Raw genomic sequence first — 23,639 nt, 5'->3', positions numbered from 1 at the left:
GAGATGTAGGGTGTATCTACATTAGGAAATAACTTAGAGGTTAACTTTGAAGTTAGGCACTACTTCGAAGTAGCCAGCAGAGAGTCTACACACATTTTCCCTTACTTTGAAGTTAACTTAGCCCAACTTGGAAGTCGTGACTCCATTCCAAGGAATGGAGTAGTGCCCTACTTTGAAGTTTAACTTCAAAATAGGGTGTGTGTAGATGCTCAGCTTCGAAGTTATTTTTGTAGTGTAGACACAGTCGTAGTAATTTAAGGTGCATGGATTTAATAGGTATTTCTCTAATGACATTATGATATTTTGGCCATGTCTACACTGGAACAAAACTTCGAAATGGCTACGCAAATGGCCATTTTGAAGATTATTAATAAGGCACTGAAATGCATATTCAGCACCTCATTAGCATGCCGCCAGCCGCGGCTCTTCAAAATTGCTGCATTTCGCTGCTGTGTGGCTCGTCCAGACAGGGGTCCTTTTCGAAAGGACCCTGGGAACTTTCAGTAGATAGGAATAAGGGGATTTCGAAGTTGGTGGGGTCCTTTCGAAAAGGACCCCCATCTGAATGGGCCATGCAGCAGCAAAATGTGGCAATTTTGAAGAGCTGTGGCCTGCGGCATGCTAATGAGGCACTGAATATGCATTTCAGCACCTCATTAGTAATCTTTGAAATGGCTATTTGCATGGACATTTCGAAGATTTGTGCTAGTGTAGATGTAGCCTTTCTGTCTCACCATCTATCCCTTTGCTAATCGCCCCTAACATTTTGTTAGCTTTTTTGACTGCTTCTGCATTTTAAGCAGATATTTTCAAAGAGGTAGCCATGATAACTCCAAGATCATTTTCTAGGGGAAAAAAAAAGAAAAAATATTAAAAGACTTCTCAGTTAAACTTGCTGGTAAAAAGTCTGCCTCTTTTGAAATTACTGCCATATTAATTCATCATGTCATTATAATTTGAGATGTAAACTAGAGATGACACCTATATTTCTAAAGCAACTTGAGCTCTGTGGATAAAAGGTATTATTTATTAATAACATTTCTGATTAGCTGCCTCCTGAAACATGGATGCATAAGAATACTGGCCTTGCCATTTTTTCGCAAGTGACCATCGTAAAAAAACTGAAGGTTTAAAATTAAAAATTGAGGACAACTTGCAGCTAGCGCCTACAAAATATTGAGATATTCTGGTCACATGATTGAAATGAAATTTAGCTATCTGGGGTGCTACTTGTGGATAGTGACTGTAAGTTACATGGTACTCAAATGAGAAGGCACCATACATTTAACATATTTATCTGACAACTTGCGGTGCTGAAATCAGAAAGATAACTTGAGGGGTCTGGTGTCCAAGATGACACACATCTTGCCTGAAATGATCAATGCTCATTTTATTGGGCAAAAACCAGTCTCAGAGCTGGAGACTAGTGAGATAACTTGGTAAACCCTTTTAAATCACACAGCAGATTTTTCAGTGTTGGTTCATCTTAGAAAATAGGTTCCGGCCATTTATTCTACAAGGTAGATATTTACAGTAACTTCCACAGTAAAAAACGCTGTATTTAAAAACAAAAGAAAACAAAACAGAAAAAATGGCATCACTAGATCAAATCATAAAAAATAAGCTCCATTTGACTTACTGAGAACTCTTGCTGGTGAATAATAACAGAGAGGTAGCCGTGTTAGTCTGTGCTCCAGCAAAACAAAGCAGGAGGAATGTAGCACTTTCAAGACAAACAAAATATTCAGTGATGAGCTTTTATGGGACAGATCTGAAGTGGGTCTGTCCCATGAAAGCTCACCACTGAATAAATAATTTTGTTAGTCTTTAAAGTGCTACATTTCTGCTGCTGTGTTTTCTTGCTGGTGAGTTACTGATGTTGCCCTTTGGCTTACATGATCTACAGGAATTTCATTAGGTGAGACTGGGAGCAGAACTGATGTTGCATTAAATATGAAAAAAACCGAACCCATGCTTTACTCCCAAATGTTCTCTGCTCTCTTTACTCTGTCATTGCTAACAACACTGCTATGTTCTCTGTAACTAAGATCTGTAAGGTGGGACTCATCTTTGATACTTCCCCTTCCCCTACCCTACAAAGCAGGGGTGGGCAACAAGATGGAGGCAGTTCACCAGGATTACTTCCTGGCAGGTCGCTGCTGCTGTATTTACCTGTGCCTCTCAGTATGGGGACTTATGCTATTCCTGACCAATGGGAGCGATGGGAACCAGTGTGGCCTGGGATGCAAGCGCCTTTACTTGCGTAGGCTCAGGTGAATACAACAGAAATGGCTTACCAGGGGCTAACCCTGGTGAACTGCGTCTAGCCTGTGGACTGGTTATTGCCAACTGCTGCTACCAAGCCAGATTGTTCAGTTCTTGCCACTTATAGGCCGTGTCTACACTAGCTCCAAACTTCAAAATGGCCACGCAAATGGCCATTTCGAAGTTTACTAATGAAGCGCTGAAATGCATATTCAGCGCTTCATTAGCATGCGGGCAGCCGCGGCGCTTTGAAATTGATGCGGCTCGCCACCGCGCGGATAGTCCCAACGAGGCTCCTTTTTGAAAGGACCCCGCCTACTTCGAAGTCCCTTTATTCCCATGAGCAGAAGTAGGTGGAGTAGGAGCCTTGTCGGGACCATTTGTGTGGCCATTTCGAAGTTTGGGGCTAGTGTAGACGTAGCCATAATTTGATACACACATCTCACAGAGCCGAAAGGGACCTTGAGAGGTCATTGAGTCCAATCCCCTGGGTAGGACCAAGCACCATCCCCCACTCTTTTTTTAAAATCTTTTTGCCCCATATCCCTAAATGGCCAAGGACTGGGCTCACAACCCTGGGTTTAGCAGGCCAATGCTCAAACCACTGAACTATCCCTCCCATTTCCTCCTCTATACCACTTCTACCATGTGGCCTCTTCTTTCTGTTCACAGTTCAGCCTCTTCTTTTCTGCCCTTATTTTTCTTGTCTGTCTTCTGATCCTCTTTTTTCTCCTGTCTCGATTACTGTAAGCTCCCCGTCTCCAGGCTCCCTGACTTTGCCTCCCGAACTCTCTTATCTTTTTAAAGCACAGGTGCTAAAACCCTTTCAGATAGTCTGATGACCCTGGACGTCCTTGACAGTCTTGTCGGCAGAGAAGCAACTCCAGCGTTATATCAGAGCTGGTGGCGAGGCGTAAGCTCACAAGTAGAGGCAAAAAGGAAGAGGCAGAGGGTGTGTGGGGGAAGCCGGGGGCCAGCACTGCGGTTGCACTGGATCACCACTACCACTTCAGTGCTACGGGCCCAGGCGCTGCAGGGCAGGAGGGACCATTGTGATGTCCCCGTCTGCCCGGGGAAATTTCCCCACGGCTCCCCTATTACGAGTGCTTTAAATCCGCTCTTGATGAAGTTGCCTGAGACGGCGACTCCACCGCAGCCCTTGCCAGCTTGTTCCCACGGGCGGCCGCCCGCCCGCACACAGCTGCGGGGAACCGCAGGAGCGGGGCTGCCGGCGGGAGGCGCCCGCGCCCCCTCACTTCCCAGCCCCCAGTCCCCCGGCCCGGCCCGGCCCGGCCGTCAGCCCCGCTTCTCGCGCCACTCGCCCTCCCCGCCCCAGCCTGGCGCGCACATGCCCAGAAGCGAGCGGCGGCGCTTCTCCCTTCCGCTGGGTGTGGGCTCCGCCGCGCCGCGCCCCCCCGCCAGCTCGCGGACACCCAGTGGCAGGAGGGAGGCGCCGCGGCCCGCCCCCCCCACCGTTCCCTCCCTCCCCGCGCCGCGGGGCCGGAGCAGCCATGTCGCTATTGTCTCGGGCGCTGCCCGCGCTGCGGCTCTACTACGTCGGCCTGGCCGTCAGCCTGCACCAGCTGCTGCGCCGCCTCCGCCTCCGCCCCCGCCCCGCCGGGCCCCCCGCGCCAGGTGAGAGCTCCGGCCCGCGGGCTGCCGGAGCGGGGCCGGGCCCCGGGCGCAGCCCGCGCTCCTAACGGGGCCGGCGGCCGCCCCTCTCTCCCCGCCTGCGCCGTGACCTTGTACGGGGCGCCCCGGGGCCTCTGTGCCGCAGGGCCTGGGCCTCTCTTCGGCCTGCTGCAGCGCCAGCGCGAGCCTGCTGGGCTCCTCCCCCGGGACTTTGCAGGGGCTCCTGGGCTTCCTCCCGCCCCAGCCGCCGGCGGCTGCCCCCCAGCTACGGGGGGAGACACCTGCACATGCCCCTCGCTGCTCTTCCACAGGGTCAGACCCACAGAGCCCTGCCAGGCCCCTTTCTCCGCCACTGCACTGGCCCCAGGCCCCGGGTTCGGCAGCCCCTGCCCCAGCCTGGCGTATCTCTCGGCTGCTGCTCCTTGAGTTGAAAGGTGGCACAGCGGCATGGGCTTAGTTCCCCTAGTTGCCCCCACGGGACCCAGTCAGGCCTGGATCCTGATTTCTGAATGGGTTCGTGTGTGTGATGTGCTTAGGTAGTGCCGTGATGCACCTATAAGGAACCACCAGTACTCCTCCTTGCTGCTTCTGCTGTAGCTACCAACTGAGCTTGAAGCTGCTGGTTTCTTGGCCACTTTCCTCAGTCCTGATCCTGCACCTGCACACTAAGCTAGAACCCACTGGGTGGTTCTTGCCTGCTTTTGAATTTCTACTACTCAAGTAAAGTTCCTCTATCTCTGCTACACTTGGACACCAGGCTTTATTTCTGCACTCTCCTGGCTGCTTAAGTTCACTCTAAATAAGGTCCCTAGTGTTTGACAGTGGTGAACATTGTCACTGAATCAGAATCTCATAGGCTGTGTCTGTACTAGCAAGTTCTTTCAAAAGGTTTTCGAAAGAAGGGAGTTCTTGAAAGATCCCATGGAGCATCTACACACAAAAAGCATTCTTTGGAAGGTAAATTGAAAGAAAGAGACACTCCCTTTTGAAAGCTCTCTTCCGCTCCCATTTCAGGAAAAGCACACCCTTTTGAAAGCTTCTTTTGAAAGAAAACATATTCAGCGCTTCATTAGCATGCGGGCGGCTGTGGCACTTCAAAATTGACGCGCCTCGCCGCCGCCCGGCTCGTCCTGACGGGGCTCCTTTTTTGAAAGGACCCCGCCTACTTTGAAGTCCCCTTATTCCCATCTGCTCATAGGAATAAGGGAATAAGGGAGTAACCCTGCATGCTGATGAAGCGCTGAATATGTATTTCAGCGCTTCATTAGTAAACTTCGAAATGGCCATTTGCATGGCCATTTCGAAGTTTGGGGCTAGTGTAGACATGGCCTAGAGCTCTTTTCCTGACAGTTGTGTGTTAAGTTTTTAAATGACCTTTGTGATCAATAGAAAGCTTAATGATGTTCTGTTTTCCCACATTAGGTGTCTATGAAGGAAGTTTAAAATTTCCAGAAATGATTAATCTGGGAATCTTCTCAGGACAGACATCAACACAATAGGAATCTTACATTTAAAAGGAAACTAGTTATTGAAACCACTTGAATATGCTGGCGCTTCTAACAGCTTCCTTGAACTTGGGAAGGCCTAAAAACTATATAAATAGAAATAGCAACAGCAACAGCATCACCAGGCTCAGTGTAAAATTTTGCACTGGTTTGGTTCAGTTTATATTCTTTCTCTTAGGCCATGTCTACACATGCCTCTCTTTTCAGAAGGGGCATGTTAATACGGCACTTTGGAACAGGTTAATAAGGCTCTGATGTGCATATTCAGGGCCTCATTAGCATAATAGCAGCCAGTCGTGCTTCACAAGTGCTTCTTTTTGAAATACAGACTGTCTCTATTGGGAATAAGGGCATTTCAAAGTCTAGGGCTTATTTCAAAGCGCCCGTGTGTATACAGTTGGTCTGCGTTTCGAAAGCAGCACTTTTGAAGCATGACTGGCTGCTGTTATGCTAATGAGGCACTGAATATGCATGTCAGAGCCTCATTAACCTGTTCCAAAGTGCCTTATTAACATGACCCTTCTGAAAGGGTGGGGCACGTGTAGACATGACCTTAGTGGCTTCAACTGTGGGTCTTACAGAGGTGTTTGTGGTTTTAGCAAGAAGAACAAAAAATGCAGGTGTATCACCGAAGCACAGTGAGATTATTTAAAACTTGAGGCCCGAATCAACTTATTGTATAGTTGAGGTACTTCAGAGCAGAGAAAATAAATTTGTGCTAACTATTCACTTTTGTAAAATTAATACAAAATACACAACAGTATGGATTTCCACACTTGGGTGCATTGGGTACTGTTTCTTTAATACTAATGCAGATTTGGGCTTTGCTTTCTCATTCCCAGAACCACATAGCATGCCAAAAAGAAAAAAAAGCAGACGTATGCCTACAGTTTTATGTGATCTGAGCATTCTTCTAGCATTAGTTTTTCTTGGCAGATTAAAGCTGTGTATTATGTTTAGGGTGTGTAACACTTTCAAAATAATTTAGAACTGAACAGAAAAATGACAGTTTGACCCAAACATTTAAATTTTTGTAATCTTAAATATCATTATCAAATCAGAAAATATCGAGAAAATATTTGAAACACAGTGATTAAAAGAACCTAACTTTTCAAGGACATTTTGAAATGGATTGTAAGATACTGTAGGGAAGATTTCAAAGGAGTGGCCGTAACATGACAAAATCAGGAGTTTAAAATGTAAAAGTAATTGTGTTTTAGTCATTCTTGTATAAATATTCTGCTGCTTTTATTGGAATAAAGCAATAATTGTGTGAAGAAATTAGTCAACAAAACATTGTATTAAAAACACAAATGTGAAACCAGACATTAAACTACTTCTAATCCTTTTAATCCTCAGTCCTCAAAAAGATATGGTTTTAGGAATAAAGGTACATAGATCAAATATAAATTGACTTATCGTGAGAAACATTAAAAAAAACAAACAAACGTTGGGGAAGGGAATGAGGGAGCCAAAGAGTTGTAATTTGTCTCCATGTTTTGGAAGGAGGACCTTAAGCCTAATTGATCTCATCTTCAATGGCCATAATTCAGCATAGGTACTGCTTCTTGGCAAAAGCTGTATTATAGAAAGCTGACTGGCATCCAGTGATTGGGCTGCCTTGTATTGAATTAAGGCTCTGAAGTGTACTAGCGTAGTGAAGCCCTCATAGCTTCAGAAGCTGCATTAATTTTAAAAAGTTTGCTGTAATATTTTACAGAAATACTTCAGGAACTGCAATCTAAACTAAACTGAATTAAATTAGTCCTTTTCTTGGATTAATCAATGGTATGTATTATTTGTGATTCACACCGTAACTTGTCTTTCTAAAAGCTGACTTTGATATTACTACATCTTCCTAGTATCTATCTCATTTTAAAGGAGCTGTTTAGGTTGTTGTGAATGGAACAGATCTCTTGAACTGTACAGATGAGGCAGATCTTGTGGCAAAATATAATTTTAGTTGCTTTGATTTGTAAACCAAACCCACAAAAGTATAAATATACAACATGCTGTAAATTTCACAGCATTCCAGGGAAGGAATATCAGGAAGTTTCATTCAGACATTGAAACTGGAACACAGGAGGAGGCGATATTAATGAGAGAGGTTAAACTGAATGCAGTTAATTGTGTAGTCTACATTAAACTCATTAAGTGCAGTGCTGGAAAGAGGAATTATTATTATTTATTATTAAACATTTCTCAATACCAGTTGTATAAAATAGTATAATTATGGATCAGTATGGAAAAATAAATATCTGTTAATGCTGTGTACAAACAATAATTCAATTAGAAACTATGCATGCACAGTCTTCTTTCAGTGCTTAACTTTGATGAAAATAGATGCTGCTTCTCATATTGGCTTTTTCCTACTCTTCCAAAATTGAAGCACAGTTGTGGCAGTGCTTTAAAGTGAAAGTACCGCTGCTGCATGAGAACTGGGAGAGAGCTCTGCCAGTGTCCTGTGTACACCACTTCATGAGAGGGGTAGCTGACTGTGCTAGGAGCCTGTTTACACTGGTGCTTTGAAGGACAGTATCATGCTGTGCTTGGAAGAGGTGTTTTTCACACCCATAAGCCAGAAAGTTGCTGCACAGGAAAGTGACAGCCTAGACTTAGCCTTAGTGTAAGGAATGACCTTGACTCAGAATCAGATTTTTAAAAACAAAAAGCAAATCAGTGAATTTACAAAAGATGAGCTGGCTTATTGTGACCCCAGGATTTTAATACTGGAAATGTGGTTCAAGGCCATTTAAAGTCACCTTCTTGTTGTTTATCTTTTTTTTTTTGAAATCATGCTATTACTGACACTAATTGTTTCACAGAGTAGGAATTTTTATGATCATGGTGAAGAGCTGTCAATTTTTTTTTGTCATGCTACTTTTGATCTTTTATTGCATACATCTTTTCATTGAAATTTGGCTTCAGACATAGTGGTGCACATTTTATACTTTTGCGAAAGACTCATTCATGTTTATATTTGATATTTGAGAGATGTAGAAAGGGACTTTGAACTGAGTACTATACTAGGATTGCTCATTCATGTTTTTAAAAGTAACTTTTAACATCATAGGAATGTTACATTTGTCCAATTTTTTTTTAAATTAATATACCTGGAATTATTTTCTTCTGGCTTTCACTATAATAGACTTTCAAAACCTTCAAAACCATTAAGAATAGAGAGCTTACAACCCCCCCCAGCTTTGTTCCAAATATTAATGTCTTTTATTTCATATAGAGAAAGTATTATAAAAGATTAAAGATGCTTTACTTCCTGACTTAAACAATTATGTGTCCAAGTTAAAGTTGTTTCTCTCTGGAGATCATTTGTGATCCCTTGTGGGTGAATTGATTCATCTATGAAAGCAATAATCTCTGCGATCCAAGATAAAAGGAGCTATATATACTGTACACATAAGATGTTAATAAATTAGATGCAGAAGAAAGACTACATTTAAAAAGAGAGCAATGCAGATTACAAAGTTCAGTCAGTACTAAAAAATTAGAATTGCCAAATAATTTCCAGTGCACAGAAAAAGGTAGAAGTCCAGGGAGAAAGTGGAGTCCCAATTTGAGACTGTTTTACAATGTATAATACATGGACACCAAGGCAGAATTCGAGTAGTATCGTCGATATTAAATCTGGGATTTTCTGCCTTTCAGGTTCTTCTTTCTCTTTGCAACCTAAGTAACTTTGTAAGTTAGCTTTTGTATGTAATGTTGTGGCTTTGTTAAAAAAGAAAAGCTAAAACAAATTTATTTTACATACAGTTGCAGTAATCCTTCCCCATCATGAATCATCGCCACAGTGTGAACCCTTACATTCCAGACAGTTAAGTAACAGGGCTATTTACATCCTTAGCATGGAGCTGGATAATACAGCAGAACCTGAACATTATGAACATGTGGGAAATGGAGGTTGTTCGTAACTTTGAAACATTTGAAACTCCGAACAGAACAGCATTTTTGTTTTTTCAGCGGTTTACAACTAAGCTTTGACTTAAAGCATCTCTGAAATTTTATCATTCAGAAGAAAAATGCTGCTGGTAACTATCTGAATTTAAATGGAATGAGAAGAACGCTGTACAGTCAATTTTTTTTTTCTGGTAAAAGCTCCCTTTGTGTTTTCAATAGTTTATGTTTAACACAGTACTTTCCTCTTTGCTTCCAGGAACCTCCATGTTACAGTTAAGGATGCTCTGGGATGTAACGAAACTCACTGAGTTTGTGTGTGTCCCAGAAATACCGTACAATGGCTTGAAACACAGGCACTGAACAGGATGACCATCCGTCCTGTATTAGGTGGGACGGTCCCATATTAGCGACAAAAAGGCATGTCTGCTTATTTTTTAAAAGGGACCAGTTGTCCCGTATTTGGGCCCTCCTCCCACTGACCTTTTCGCCAGCAGCTGGACAGGTGCTTTAAGACTATGGATAAGGGGCATTTATTCCATTTAATTTTTCTAGTTATGTAGGAATATTTTGGGTTTTTATAAAATATTAAGACAAAGTTATTGAAGGGTAAAGATGAGAGGGTGTTGCAGATTTGTTATTTGGCTGTTTTCTTCACATATTCTTCACAAAAAAAAAATTACAAACGAGCATTCCCCTGGATCTTTGAGGTCATGAAGAACATGCTAGCCTGTCTTACTCATCTAGAGCAGGGTTTCTCAAACTTGATATAGTTTGGACCCGGTTTTTATCAGTACCTTTTTTTGTGTCCCAAAAATATAAATGCGTATACAAAAAGAAAAGAAAAATCAATGCATTTTCACTGTTTATTATTTATTCACAATCATAATAGTACATAGCAATAATTTGTATATTTTCTGAGGACCGGTACTGGGCTGCGGACCACACTTTGGGAAATGCTGATCTAGAGTGTTCTCTTTCTGTGTCCTGGCATGTTGTTGTCACTGACACTTACCCCAATTTATTGATTTTTTTTTTTGACCTCCTGCTTTCAGTAGAATACCTCATGAATGCATTCCCCACTCAGGTCCTCTCTGATTGTTCTACGTGACTGCCCTAGTGTTCCCTGATAGCTGCTTTCCTTTCTCCTTACTGATCCTTGTTACCCACTTACCAGGCATTACAAGAATGGGGCTGTTTTGTTGTTTTGAGGGGTTGTTGGTGATGGTCTGGCTAGATTGCAGTGGAGGGAGAGGTAAACAAAGCAACGTTTACACATACAAACTCAGCCATGTGTAGTGGTGCACTGGTACAGTGAAGTAAAGTCTGGCAGGAAGCTATTTGCAGGGAGACTGGTGGCTTTATTATATCATTTTTGGCAAACATATTTTACCCCTAGCAAAGTTGTATGTAAAATTTTCCAGAGTGCACTTAAAAAGACTTTTCAAACTGATATATTTCAGTGCTTAATTACATTGATAAAAGTTCCTCTGCCTGCCTCTCTTCCTGCAGTTACGTGGTGCTGATATTATAGGAGCCAAGAGCAGTGAACGTTAATTCCAGAAAGACACGGGCAGGAAATCCCTCAAATGTATACTGTTGCTCTGCACAAGGGCTCTGATCCTATTTTCACTGAATGCAGTTGAAAAATGACCTTTGATTTTATCAGAGCAGGCTTTGTTCCGTGGTTGTAATGTATAACTTGAAAATTAATCCCTAACAAAGTCAAATCAACTTAACAAAATTTGTTTCAAAACAAGTGTTCCTTGTGTATCAAGCTTTTGTTGAAATAAACATTAAACAGCTGAGTGCAGTAATTCTTATGGAAAGGGATGGTGACTCAACCTTAGGTATGATTTCGGGATAGGGAACTACTATAACAAAGATCTAATGTACATGGCAATAACGTACTTAAGCAACAGTTACTCTTCCACTTTCTCTACCAAGAATTTCCATGTCATTCAAGAAACTCGTTTTCTCATGTATGTTCTAGCTCAGTCACAGCGTTGCTTTACATATTAAAACGTTTCTTTATTTCTGACATTTGAATGAGTCTTCCTGTAGGTCACATTTCCTGTAAACCTCATCCTTAAATTTTAAATGTAATTAGTAAGGTAGGTTTCTTGGTGTGTTCACAGAAGCACTAATTTCACATAGTTAAGTGTGATCGTGTGCTTTCTCATTGTATTTTTATCTTACTGCCTTTATCAGGTACTCATTAATGACTGAAGGATCAAAAGGTGAGACGGTGGCCAAGAAGCAATGGAGAATAAAAGCTTAGAAGGCTCGCCATCAGATCTAAAGTTAGTGGCTCATCCAAGAGCAAAGAGTAAAGTATGGAAGTACTTTGGGTTTGATACTAATGCAGAAGGATGCATATTACAGTGGAAAAAAATCTATTGTCGCATTTGCATGGCCCAAATTGCCTATTCAGGAAACACATCCAATCTTTCATACCACCTTGAGAAAAATCACCCTGATGAGTTCTGTGAATTTGTGAAAAGTAACACTGAACAAATGAGGGAAGCATTTGCTACTGCATTTTCAAAACTGAAGCCAGAATCCTCACAGCAGGTTGTCCAAGACACTTTAATTATGAAGACCAGCCACAATTATGAAAACAAAAAGCATCAAGAACTGACTTCTGCTGTGATTAGCTTAATTTGTGAGGGCATGTATCCTTCCTCTATTGTTGATGAACCCACGTTCAAGGCACTTTTGAGAACAGCTGATCCTAGATATGAACTTCCTAGCAGGAAATATTTCTGTACAAAAGCAATTCCTGAAAAATACAATGCCATTAGAGAAATTGTGTTAAAAGAACTTACAGAAATTCTATGGTGTGGCATATCCACTGACATGTGGAGAAGTGAAAACCAGAATAGATCATATGTAACGCTTGCAGTTCATTTTCTCAGCAGTAGTCCTTCTAACTGTCTAGCTGTTAACTCCAGATGTTTAAAAACATTTGAAGTGCCAGAGGAAAATACTGCTGAAACAATTACACGCGTCCTTTATGAAATTTTTATTGAATGGGGGATCAATACAAAAGTCTTCGGTGCTACCACAGATTATGGCAAAGACATTGTGAAAGCTTGCTCTCTCCTAGATATTCCAGTACAAATGCCTTGTTTGGGACAGACTTTTAATGCAGGAATACAGCAAGCTTTTCAGCTTCCAAAACTGTGCAGCCTCCTTGCCAGATGCCGAAAACTGGTGGAATATTTTCAGCAGTCAACAGTAGCAATGTACATGTTAAGTGAGAAGCAGAAGCAACAAAATATTCTGCACTGCATGCTTGTAAGTGATCGTGTTTCCTGGTGGGGAAGCACACTTGCCATGTTGCAGCGTCTTAAAGAGCAGCAGTTTGTAATTGCAGCTGTTCTTGTGGAGGACAGCAATAACCACCATCTGATGTTGGAAGCCAGCGAGTGGAATACAATTGAAGGCTTGGTGGAACTACTTCAGCCCTTTAAACAGGTTGCTGAGATGATGTCTGCTTCAAAATATCCAATGATCAGTATGGTGAAACCACTCCTCCACATGCTTCTGAATACCACATTGAACATCAAAGAGAATGATTTGAAAGAAATTAGCATGGCCAAGGAAGTGATAGCCAAAGAGTTGTCAACAACATACCAGCATACACCTGAGATAGATATGTTTCTCAATGTTGCAACCTTTCTTGACCCTAGGTACAAAAAATTACCTTTCCTTTCAGCATTTGAACGGCAACAGGTAGAAAACAGAGTGGTGGAAGAAGCAAAAGGCCTTTTGGAAAAGGTAAAAGAAAACACTTTCAGGCCTGAAGACAAGTTCTTTGCAGTGTCAGAAGAGCCACCTGCAAAAAAAATAATCGTCTCCTCTACCCCTCCCCCTACCAGCACAATCAATAATATGCTCGCGGAAATCTTTTGCCAGACAGGAGGGGTGGAAGACCAAGAGGAGTGGCATGCTCAGATTGTTGAGGAGTTGAGCAACTTTAAGTCACAAAAGGTTCTTGGTCTGAATGAAGACCCACTTAAGTGGTGGTCTGACAGACTAGCATTATTTCCTGTTTTACCGAAGGTACTACAGAAATATTGGTGTATTCTGGCCACAAGAGTCTTCCCGGAACGCCTTTTTGGTTCCTCTGCTAATGTTGTAAGTGCTAAGAGAAACCGGTTAGCCCCAGCTCATGTTGATGAGCAGATCTTTTTGTATGAAAACACTCGCAATACGTCTGAAGCAGAACCTGAAGATGAGGACGAAGGCGAGTGGGGCTTGGAACAGGAACAGATTTTTAATTTAAATGACACAGTAAATGTAAGCAGCAATTTCTTTAATATCCGAGACAGTGGGTTCGTTTAACAGGAATACTATGTGTATGAACTAACAAAGAAGAGATATTTGTCTTAAGTTACCAAAATAATTCTGTTTGATGCTATGAATTCTGTAAATATTGAACAAATGTAACACACTTGGTTAAAGTTTCCATTGTATATGTGTTGCCCGCTATCTTAGAACGTAATAGACTTGTGATTATACTCCACTGAAATGAACAAGGAAGTAATTCTTCAAAGACCAATGACTCCTGACTCTGACCCCAGTTCCAGGAGAGCCCTTATAAATGTGTTAATTTCCATTTACTTCAATGAGACTTGAACATGCTTAAGTGCTTTCTGTAATAAAGGTTTTTTTCCCCCTGAATTTGGACCCTAAACAGAGAAGATTTAGAGATGTACAAATCTACTTTTGAAGCCAACATGGGTTAGGTTTTTGGAGTTTTAAATTCCTAAATATGAAGCTGATTTTATAATCCGTAAGTCAGATCTTCAGAGACTCTTATAAGAAGAAAGTAGATGATGAATAATTTTGAGCCTGATTTTTTTTTCACTACCTCATACGTTTAGCCTAGTCTACTCTATAAGTTCTGTTGTTATAACTGCATTAATTAGGGGTGTGATTTTTGTAGATAGGTAGGTATAGGCCCTCGTGGATGTAATTATACTGGTAGCTTATTTTGTTTCCATAATCATAATAAGCTGTACTACTATAAACACCTTTATGCCACTGTAAGTGCATCCACACCTGGCAATATTTTGTCACCTAATCACACTAGTATAGTTAAAGTGGTAAAACTTTCTAGTGTAGGCGAGCCCTGATGTCACCCCTTACGATTGTACTTGGTAGGTGGAAATTGCAACCACGTCAGAACTGTGTTATTTTACACTCACTTTGTGTGGGTCAAAGTGGTGACTACATGATGTGCAAAAAGCAAAGAATTGGGCCCATGAAGGATGGAGGAAGTAGAGAGGTTGGAAAAGTGCTAGGGCCATAGGTATGCATTTTATGTGTTTTTATACAAATTATTTTACTTTTAAATTGGGACTTTGTCCAGGGAGTTAGGAAGATTTCTGGTCGAAAGAGTCTTTCAAAAAAGTAAGCTTTAATTTTGTGTAAATGTATTGAAGCAGGTAAAAAACCCTTGCTCAAGTTGTTAAACTTTAATAACCTTTCCTGTCATGTCAGCACTTAAAACATTTCCTTTTCTCCTTCTTCCTTTTAGTGTCAGTTTGTAGAGGGCTTTGGCCTGACCCACCTCATTACTTGTTCTGATTAATCGTTATTTGTAGCCGTAGTAGCTGCCTCTGTGTCTCTGTGCCTAAATATTTTATGTCTTTTTGAGTACTTAGCAAAGTAAAATAATGAAATATAACGTATCTGTTAGAAAGAACTATATGTCTAAAATAAGTCTCTAGCCTTCTTGTCAGCAGAGAGTAAAGAGTGGGGGAGGCATATTTTGGTTATGCACAGGGGGACTTTTTGAATTACCAAATTGTAGGCAAAGTTTTTTTTTTTTTTTATATTTGTTCATTTCCCAACTGGAAATATTCTGGGACTATCACTCGTACCAAATAGAATGCAATTTTTCATTAGTTCATCATAGCATGATGGTACAAGTGGGGATGCCTCCTGAAATTCTGCGTGTCGTGCTTTTGGAAATCCATTCAGTTGTTGCAGAGGTCGGAGACATTCACTCTGTTTTACTAGTCTCACTGATTATCCTGTAAAATGCTTGTTTCCATAGAGCACTCAGGTACTGTGGTGGTAGACAGCAGCATAAAACCCTAACACAGAACATGTATATGTGTGTGTTTGTGATTGTCTTATGCACAACTGATTTGGGGAGAGAGCCACCAGAGACTGTTTGGTGCATTGTTATGGGATAGCTGTTTGGAATTCATAATTGTAGTTGTCTGGTTTTAAGGGGCTGGTCAAAAGTAAATCAAAAGTGAGATTTTTAATGATATTTACTGCACTGTTTCATTTCTGCTACTAAGTTGTGTATGTTTACTTTTTGTTTGTATAGTTTTCACCAGCTGATGGACTGTATGATCGTTTGGCACTAGACAGGGTGGACGTTAGACTCATGAAACCAATACGTTGGCGTAAATTATCTGGCAGCTTTCAGTTAATGAAAAATGAATGTAAATGGTTGTCTAACAGGTACAGACCTAGCATTCAGATGTTCCAGTCCTTGTGTAATTTATGCTTTCATAAAATGTGTGTAAAATGCACCATTCTTACATGGTGTCACTGTATATCTAGTTTGCACAGGTGTACATGACTATGCAGGGCTGTAGGAGACTGGGCACAGAGAATGTTCAATATAAGTGTAGCTTACATGTGAAGGAAGTATAACAGGATAATTAACTGGAGGGGAAAGTTAAAACAGACCTATTAGCTGATTATCCTTTTACCCCTGATCACTGTTTAAGTTATACTTGTTTTGCACACTGAAGGCTAAGGTGATGTAACACACACTACCAGTTCAATTTCAGAGTAACTTTAACCGCAGTTTGTCACCACTATGTCCTCAAAGGAGCTGAAGCTGTTATCCCAGTTGTTAATTTTTGTCAAGGGTGAACCCCAACACTTCTAGGGTTGACAGTTGATAATCCCGCACTGCTGGGCTTGCCACATCAAATACAAAGTAAAATAAAATTGCTTGAGTCCTGTCTCCTGTTTGAGACCTATTTCCTCTTTAATTACAAATTAAGCACTGTCTTAGTGCCAGAGTTTTGAATCTCTTCTTACACAACTATAATTAGGAGTAGCTTTGCTGAAATTAGTGGAGTTACACCAATATAAAAAAGAAAAGAAAATCAGCCGTTTCAGCTCTGAATTCAGCCAGCCTACTTTGGTAATCTCCAACCCCCCAATTCCCACATGTACCATCTGAAGGCTAAAATTACCATGCAGTACAGCCTGTTTTCTCCTCAGACCAGTTCCGCCAATACCAGTGCAATGCACTGTTCTGCTCCTGGCCTTTTAATTTTTGGTATCCAAAACAAAATTGTAATTGGTCCAATTGACATGTCCCATTCTAAGACACAGCCATTGTTAGTTTACCCATTATGTGTGAGTTTTTATTTAATGTGCTAAACTTGGAATATTGTTAAATAAACCACAGAAATAAATTAGCTACTAATTTATTAGTCCGTTGGTGTTCGTGTCTTCAGCATTTGGTGACATATAACTCTCCAGTAAAAAAGCGAGGTTGTGTTTCAAGTTTTTCAAACTGTCCATGAGTTTTATTCTTATCGTGTTATTTAGGGGCATACACCACACAAATCTTTCTGGATTAAAACACGTTGAGATCACTAATGCCCCTCACTAAGAAACTTGGACAGTTTCTCTTGATAAAACTTACATGCAGCTTTCCTGCAACAGAATGACCTGTGCCACAGTTACAGAAGCTGCTGTGAGGGTGAGCTAAGTGGAACTCCGTGTACTTGCTGCTACAAAATAAGTAAATATGGTTCATTATTACTGGGGTGGGATGAGAACATGTTAGTGAGTTGTGCTATACCCCTAGACTGTGAACGTTTGTCTCTTCAAATCTATACAAACCTACAGTCTGGAATTTTATATAATATGTGACACCTGAAGAAATGTTGCGGTGGGGAGGATGATGAGCAGGGATGCATCTTTGGATTTTGCTTCTTGTTTAGAAAATGAATTTTTAAAACTTCCTGAAACATATTTATGGTAAAAGAAGACAAATAATTTTGATATTACACATTTAAATATCCCAAACTCAACATTAAGACCTCATGGTAGTGTTAAGAAGGAAATTGGTAATATAAGTGCCTTTGGGGAAAGCCCATATATTAATATGTGTTATGACCTAGAAGGATAAGAGGAATGATGAACATGCCAGTTGAAAAGGTTTACATTTTTAGCAGAATATTTGTTTTCTAGTTCTAAAAGTCTCTCTTACAGATTAGGAAAAAAAATAAAACCAAAGCAAACAACCTGCCCCCTCCCCCGAAAACCCTGTACATAAGATATAATAGAACTCCCCTTTTGGAAGTGTAGAACACTTCTGGAACCAGCTTTATTATTTTGCATAATACTCCTAGAGGGCTCAACTAAAATTAGGTCCCCTCCAAAAACAAAAACACATTCACTTTTATGGGAATTTTTTAAAAAACATACAAATTTAAAAAAGCTTACAATTTAAATACTCTTACAAGCCAGTAGATCTGTGTAAGGGCATCCACTGTAGTGCTTCTGTTTGTTTTTTATGTGTTTTACATTTAAAAAATGTCACATTTATTAAAAGGGGAGTAGATTTAGTGCTTAAGCTACACAATGTCTAACTTACCTTTAGGACGTAAAACATAATTAGAGAAAGAGAGAATGGTTTTGGGGTTAGGGATACAGTTTCTTGCTCTGTGACAGACTTCCTCTGCGACTTCAGAGAAGTCACTTTGGCCTGGACCCACAAAGCTATTTAGGCTCCTAACTTCCCTGTTTTTGGCAGTAGTTAGCAGCCTAAATACCCATAAGAATCTGGGTCTTAATGTCTCTGTGCTTCAGTTCCAGTCCATAACACGAGGAGAATAGTATTTCCTCAGTCTTCAGAGTGTTGTGAGGCTAAATACATTAAAGATTGCAAGGTGCTCAGATACTGCGGTAATAAAGCATCTTAGAACAAAGTAACCAATCTGTTTAGATCACATGGTACAATATCACTGTCACTCATAGTTTAATTGGACCAGAGTCTGCATTGCCTTGAACCTTGCTTCCTGCTGCACCCAAAGATAAACTAATATTTCCCATTAGTTCAGATGATGAGCACTGCGTTGTAGACATGGCTACTGTGAGACACAGTATTTTTATTACTATATTAGTTAAACCTGCTAAAAGTAAGAATGATAGAGTGATAAAAATAGTTTTGCTGTGGGACCTCGTTTACACTATGGCTTTCACTGGTGCTCTCACTTATTCAGCTAGAAAGGTAATAGCATGAATTTGTTTGTATGTTTCTCTGCTGGAAACAGTCAGGTGGAAGTACTCAGTTGAGCATGGGTACGGTGGTTGCAAAATGCTACTAAATCTGAATAAGTCATTCCAACATATGGTACTTTTTAATATTAAGTGCAAAACAATGAAGAATCAGATCTGTTGATTTCAACAGAGTTACTTCTAATATAGAATGATGTAACTAAAGTCAGAATCAGGCTCCATGTATTTAAAAAAAAAATCCCCCACCCAAAAAAGCCCCAATACTTGGGTGCAAAGTATCTTAGGTTATTAAAACTGAAGTGAGTAGTATTCTGATTTACTTTGTGTTCTTGGTTTACTCACCCGAGGGCATGTCTGCAGGTAGATGTAGTGACAGCGTAGCTGTACCAATGTAGCTGCCCCGCTGCAGCACGTCTGGTGAAGATGCTCTTTGCCAAATGGGAGAGAGCTCTTCTGTCAGCGTTATAAAAACACCTCCATGAACTATAGAGCCTTTGTCAGTGGGAGAAGCTCTCCTGCTAACGTAGTGCTCTGCACACAGGTGCTCATGTTCATGCAATCTGTGTTGCTGAAGGAGTGGTTTATTCAGTCTTGTGTGACATACACTGACATACAGGGTAGTGCAGACACAGCCTTTGACTTGTTCATTAAAACAAAGACTAAAGTTATGAGCTTTGCAGAGCAAAGTTTGCATATGTTTGTCATTGTATTGTTGTTTATGTGTATTCATGAAGCATCAAGGGAGCCCCAGTCATGGGACCTGGACCCTGCTGTGTGAGGTGCTGTACAAAAGAGCAAAAGTGAAAACACATATTGATATTCATATTGTAAAATAATTCTGTTGCACACCTAAATTTTAGGTTGCGTTTGACTTTACTCATGCTAGAAGGGTTATGTTTACAAGGCATCTGAATAATTTTAATGGATGCATCATGGAAATTTAGAAGATTTTAGTTCTCTGTTAGAGTTCATAAGTTTTCTCATCTCTCTCGAAAATTATTTAAAGTAGATGGTATTGTAATACTTGTTAAGTTGTACCTATACATGTTGTATGTATACTGGAAAGAGAAACAATATCTTATGTAAGTTCCATGTATGCTACTATTTCCCTAATACTGTTCACATTTAACATTTTCATTACAAGAGATCATTCTTTTCTGAAGATCTTGTGATCTGTTTTTCAAGTAACTGCGAAGCTATACATATAGAACAAGCATGTTTTTGTTTTGGTTTTGGTTACAGTGAGAAGATTCAGTGCTTTTGGCTGTCTTTCTGGGGTGGATTTTTTTTTTTGAGTCCTCTAAAGATACAGTCTCCCCATACTTCCTCTGGACAACTGCTTTTCTGCCAAGATTAAAATTTGCTATTTGTATGATGGAAATGGGGGGAACTATAAAACAGCTCTAATATTGAACATTTTAATTTATGCCATCTTAAATATTTTGTGTTGAGAACACTTTTCCTTACCTGGAATACTAGTAACCCCTTAGGTTATTTAAGGTATTTATTTAAATTTTTTCAGTATTTATACTTTCCCTATGTTGCTTTTAGTTGACATACGGAAGGATTTCCTTCAGCTTGGACAATAAAAATCAAGTAAATCAACTTTGCTTTTGATTTAGTCCGCTTCATTTTCAGGCTCTCAGTGCTCATGTGATTGGGTTAGTAACACAACAGGGAATTTAAAATAAAATTTCCACTATCATTACAAAAACTACTGAAATATTTCCATTCATAGTAGAGGTTTAAATACATGTTTAAAAACCACTGTGGGTGAAGTACATGCTGTCAAAAATAGAACAGAGACTAAAGAGATGCTTTTTCAAGCCAGGTCGATTCAGAGTCTGAAATGCCAGTGATGATTTTAAGCACTCCTGCTTCTCATTTCTGTTTCGGTTCAGGATGTTAATTCCTTATCTCGCTGTCATATGTAAAGGTTACTATTGAGAAATCACTGCTTTCTGTAGCATTTCGATGTGATAATCAGGCCTATTTTCTGTGTTCAAAGAGGCAAGCAGAGCTCCTTGGGTAGGCTATTTCCCATCACTCTTGCAATCTTTTTTTATTTCCATGGTGGTGAATAGCTCAAGTTGCAGTGTCATGCTCCTTGTATAGTTATTTACACCTATGCAAAGTACATGCAAAAACAGCACTGTTCTGATTACATAACAATTTTACACCAACTTTGCACAGGTGCAAGCCTCTGATTCGAGAAAATAGTCTGGGGAATGATGTTCAAGCTCAGTCATTTCAATGGGACAAAAGCGCGTGCTTCAAGTTAAGGGGTGAGATTCTTCTCCCTCCTCTGGTGGCTTGGAGGCAGGTAAAGTGGGGAATAAAGGGGCCCTAAAAGCCCATATCTGGCCTTGGCAGGCTTACCCTGATACACACTGTTGGAAAGCAATACTGTTATGAGAATTCCCCCAAAACTGCTGTTGGGGCAGGACTTGAGGTTGTCTCTGCTAAGCAATAATATGGACATTCCAGCTAGAGCTGTCGCCCAGTGGGACACTGTTGTAATTTAAGCCCCTTATGCTATCTTGGTTTTCCCAGGATTGTCCTTTTCTGGCATAGCTTTTCCTGGGGAATCTGTAGGTTTGATCAATGCACACTCTTAGCTGTTTGGTTTCATCATCCTGCAAGCCTTAGGTGTTTTGTGCATCAGATATAGCAAGCAGCGTTGTAAGGGTTGTAGTTTCTAAAGTTCACTGGTGTGTTGCACATTGACTGGTCCTGCTGGTGCACTTAAACTAGTGCTCTTTGAAGGAGTACTACATAGAGGTGCACTTGCTCTATGCAGACTAGTGCACAATATAGGAATATCACAGAATCTCACCCAGGGAGTTAGTAAACTCGTGCACTAGCGCTTCACTGACCTGGGCCCAAATTACTATTACACAAAGTGGTAATAGTAGTAGCCTGATTCTGTGGAGAATCAGGCTCAATGCCAAGAGGGGGAAACAAGACAGCAGGGAATAAATTCGTAAACTTTGCTGTGTGCTAGGGAAGTTAATCTGACCTTTTTCTTCATACAATCGTTTTGTATTAAAATAATGTTTACAAGTAACTCCTTAACCTGACCCTCTTGCTGAAGTCTCTTATCTCTTCATTGATTCTTGCACAATTGCTTTTATATTTTCGATTTCACACGATAGGCAGCACCAAGTGTCAACACTAAGTGGGCACTGTAACTTCCACTCTGCTTTGTGCCATGATATGTACTGTTTTGAGGCATGATATTGTAAGCATTTTGCTTATAGAAGTATCAGGGATCTGAATATACTCAGGGTTTCCAGAACCACGTTAGGCTAACTTTAAAAAAAAAAAAAAAAATTTAGTGATCTCCAGAGTTGGGGATAGATGCTTGCAATTAAAGAAGTAGTAATCCCAATAGATGTATGAATGTGCATTCCAAAGTGGAATGTACAGAAAAAGAAAATCTGTAACTGCTGAGGTAAATTACAAAAATGACTAGGTATGTTACAGCTCCTTAATTTCCTCAGTACATTTTGCACACTCAGACAAATGTTATCTTAGGCTACGTCTACACTAGGCAAAGTTGAGCAACAGATATGCAATTCTAGCTACAGCAGTTGTGTTGCTAGAATCAGCATATCTGCGTGTGGCTCATTTGGCAGTCTGTACCGGGGAAGAGTCACAAAGAGGTAGCCAGTGTTAGTCTGTATCTTCGCAAAACAAACCAGCAGTCCTGTAGCACTTTAAAGACTAACAAAATAATTTATTAGGTGATGAGCTTTCGTGGGGCAGACCCACTTCTGCAGATCCCATGAAAGCTCATCACCCAGTAAATTATTTTATTAGTTTTTAAAGTGCAACAGGACTGCTTTTTTCTACTGGGGAAGCAACCTCACTTACTCCTTGCATCTTGTGAGTAGTACAGGGGGTGACTGCGAGTGCAGAATCAAACGTTGGAAGATAGACCTTCAATGTGTTGATCTCCTGGGGTAATACAGATGTAGCCTTAGTTGTTTATGTGTAACATAATTCCATGGACAGCAAAATGTGTTTTAAAAATTTGTCCCCTACAATTAAAGCTTTATCTAAATCCAAAATTTCATGTTACATAATTGGTAAAAATATTTACTGTCCAAGCAAAATTCATGTTGACACTTTTTTATTAGTTGGTAGGAATCATTGCAAAAATCACATCTTGCTTATTTTTATTCTAAAAAAATGATAGGTTTTTATCTGAATTATATTTGTGCATATATTTGATGGCTGGAAAAGAGGATTGAAAGATTTTTTAATTTTATCTTGCTATATTGAGAGTTGCTGGTAGTGTTTATAACAATATAGCACTTTAAAAAGGATAAGAGAGTGTAAGAAACACTCGCTACACAGAGATGTCCCACTAGCTCCATTATTTTTATTTTACATTTGCACCTTACATTAAAAATGTGCAAGTATTTTTAAAAAAGCATAAACAAGAAAATTTCTAAATAATGGGTCATTCTCTTTTGTAGGTGATTTACATGGTCTACTAAAAGTTCTCATAAAGGAACACAGTTGCAGAGTTTAGGCAAAATACTTAAATTCAGAAAACATAAGATGGAGCAAACAGGATGCTGACATAATTAACAGTGTTTTGTCAATGGGAACACAGATGTGAAATTAAATAGCCTAGTTTCTCTGTGCAAGCTGAGTGAAATGTAAAAACTAGCAAAAATATTGAAAGTAAAATTAGATTTTATAAAAAAAAAGTTTCTGTTTTCTCATTATAAAATGTAATAAGTGAGGAATTAAATCAAAATTTGTTTTTAAGCAGTGATTGTTTTTAAGATTATTTTGGGATGGAAATCCCATCAGCTCTTTTTACAATTCTGTATTTTTTTATAAAAGTAATTTCAATCAACATGCGAGAATCATCCTGTATGCTGACAGGGCATTAATATATGCTGTTTGTTCAGTATTTGCTTGCTTGTGTAGATTTGATTTGCAAAGAGGGTTTAGTACATGTAAAACACTTTATTTCAGCCCACAGTATGTCTACTTTATCCCTTCTTTTGC

At 40.1% G+C, this 23,639-nt stretch overlaps 1 protein-coding gene across 11 annotated transcripts in view; it reads left to right on the top strand.

Annotated features, from left to right (window-relative positions):
- The window catches only part of ZBED1 (zinc finger BED-type containing 1), a 325,489-nt gene that overhangs the window by 78,892 nt on the left and 222,958 nt on the right, over nt 1–23,639 (top strand). For 4 of the 11 annotated variants that reach the window (XR_012645322.1, XR_012645321.1, XR_012645320.1 and 1 more), the window contains exon 1: nt 11,624–13,619. The exons of 1 other annotated variant lie outside the window; for it this stretch is intronic. Coding sequence is in view for 4 of the 10 variants with exons in the window: in XM_074992356.1 (XP_074848457.1) it covers nt 11,727–13,619; nt 15,667–15,924 (2,151 nt within the window). In the remaining 6 variants the exon portion in view is untranslated. Of the gene's footprint in view, nt 1–3,704; nt 3,901–11,525; nt 22,315–23,639 lie in introns of those variants that run through there. 6 more of the 11 variants (XM_074992365.1, XM_074992356.1, XM_074992402.1 and 3 more) reach the window with 6 other exon arrangements.

The sequence above is a fragment of the Carettochelys insculpta genome, chromosome 1, assembly GCF_033958435.1.
Source record: "Carettochelys insculpta isolate YL-2023 chromosome 1, ASM3395843v1, whole genome shotgun sequence".
Classification (NCBI taxonomy): domain Eukaryota; kingdom Metazoa; phylum Chordata; order Testudines; family Carettochelyidae; genus Carettochelys; species Carettochelys insculpta.
This window is presented reverse-complemented; position numbering and strand designations above follow the sequence as displayed.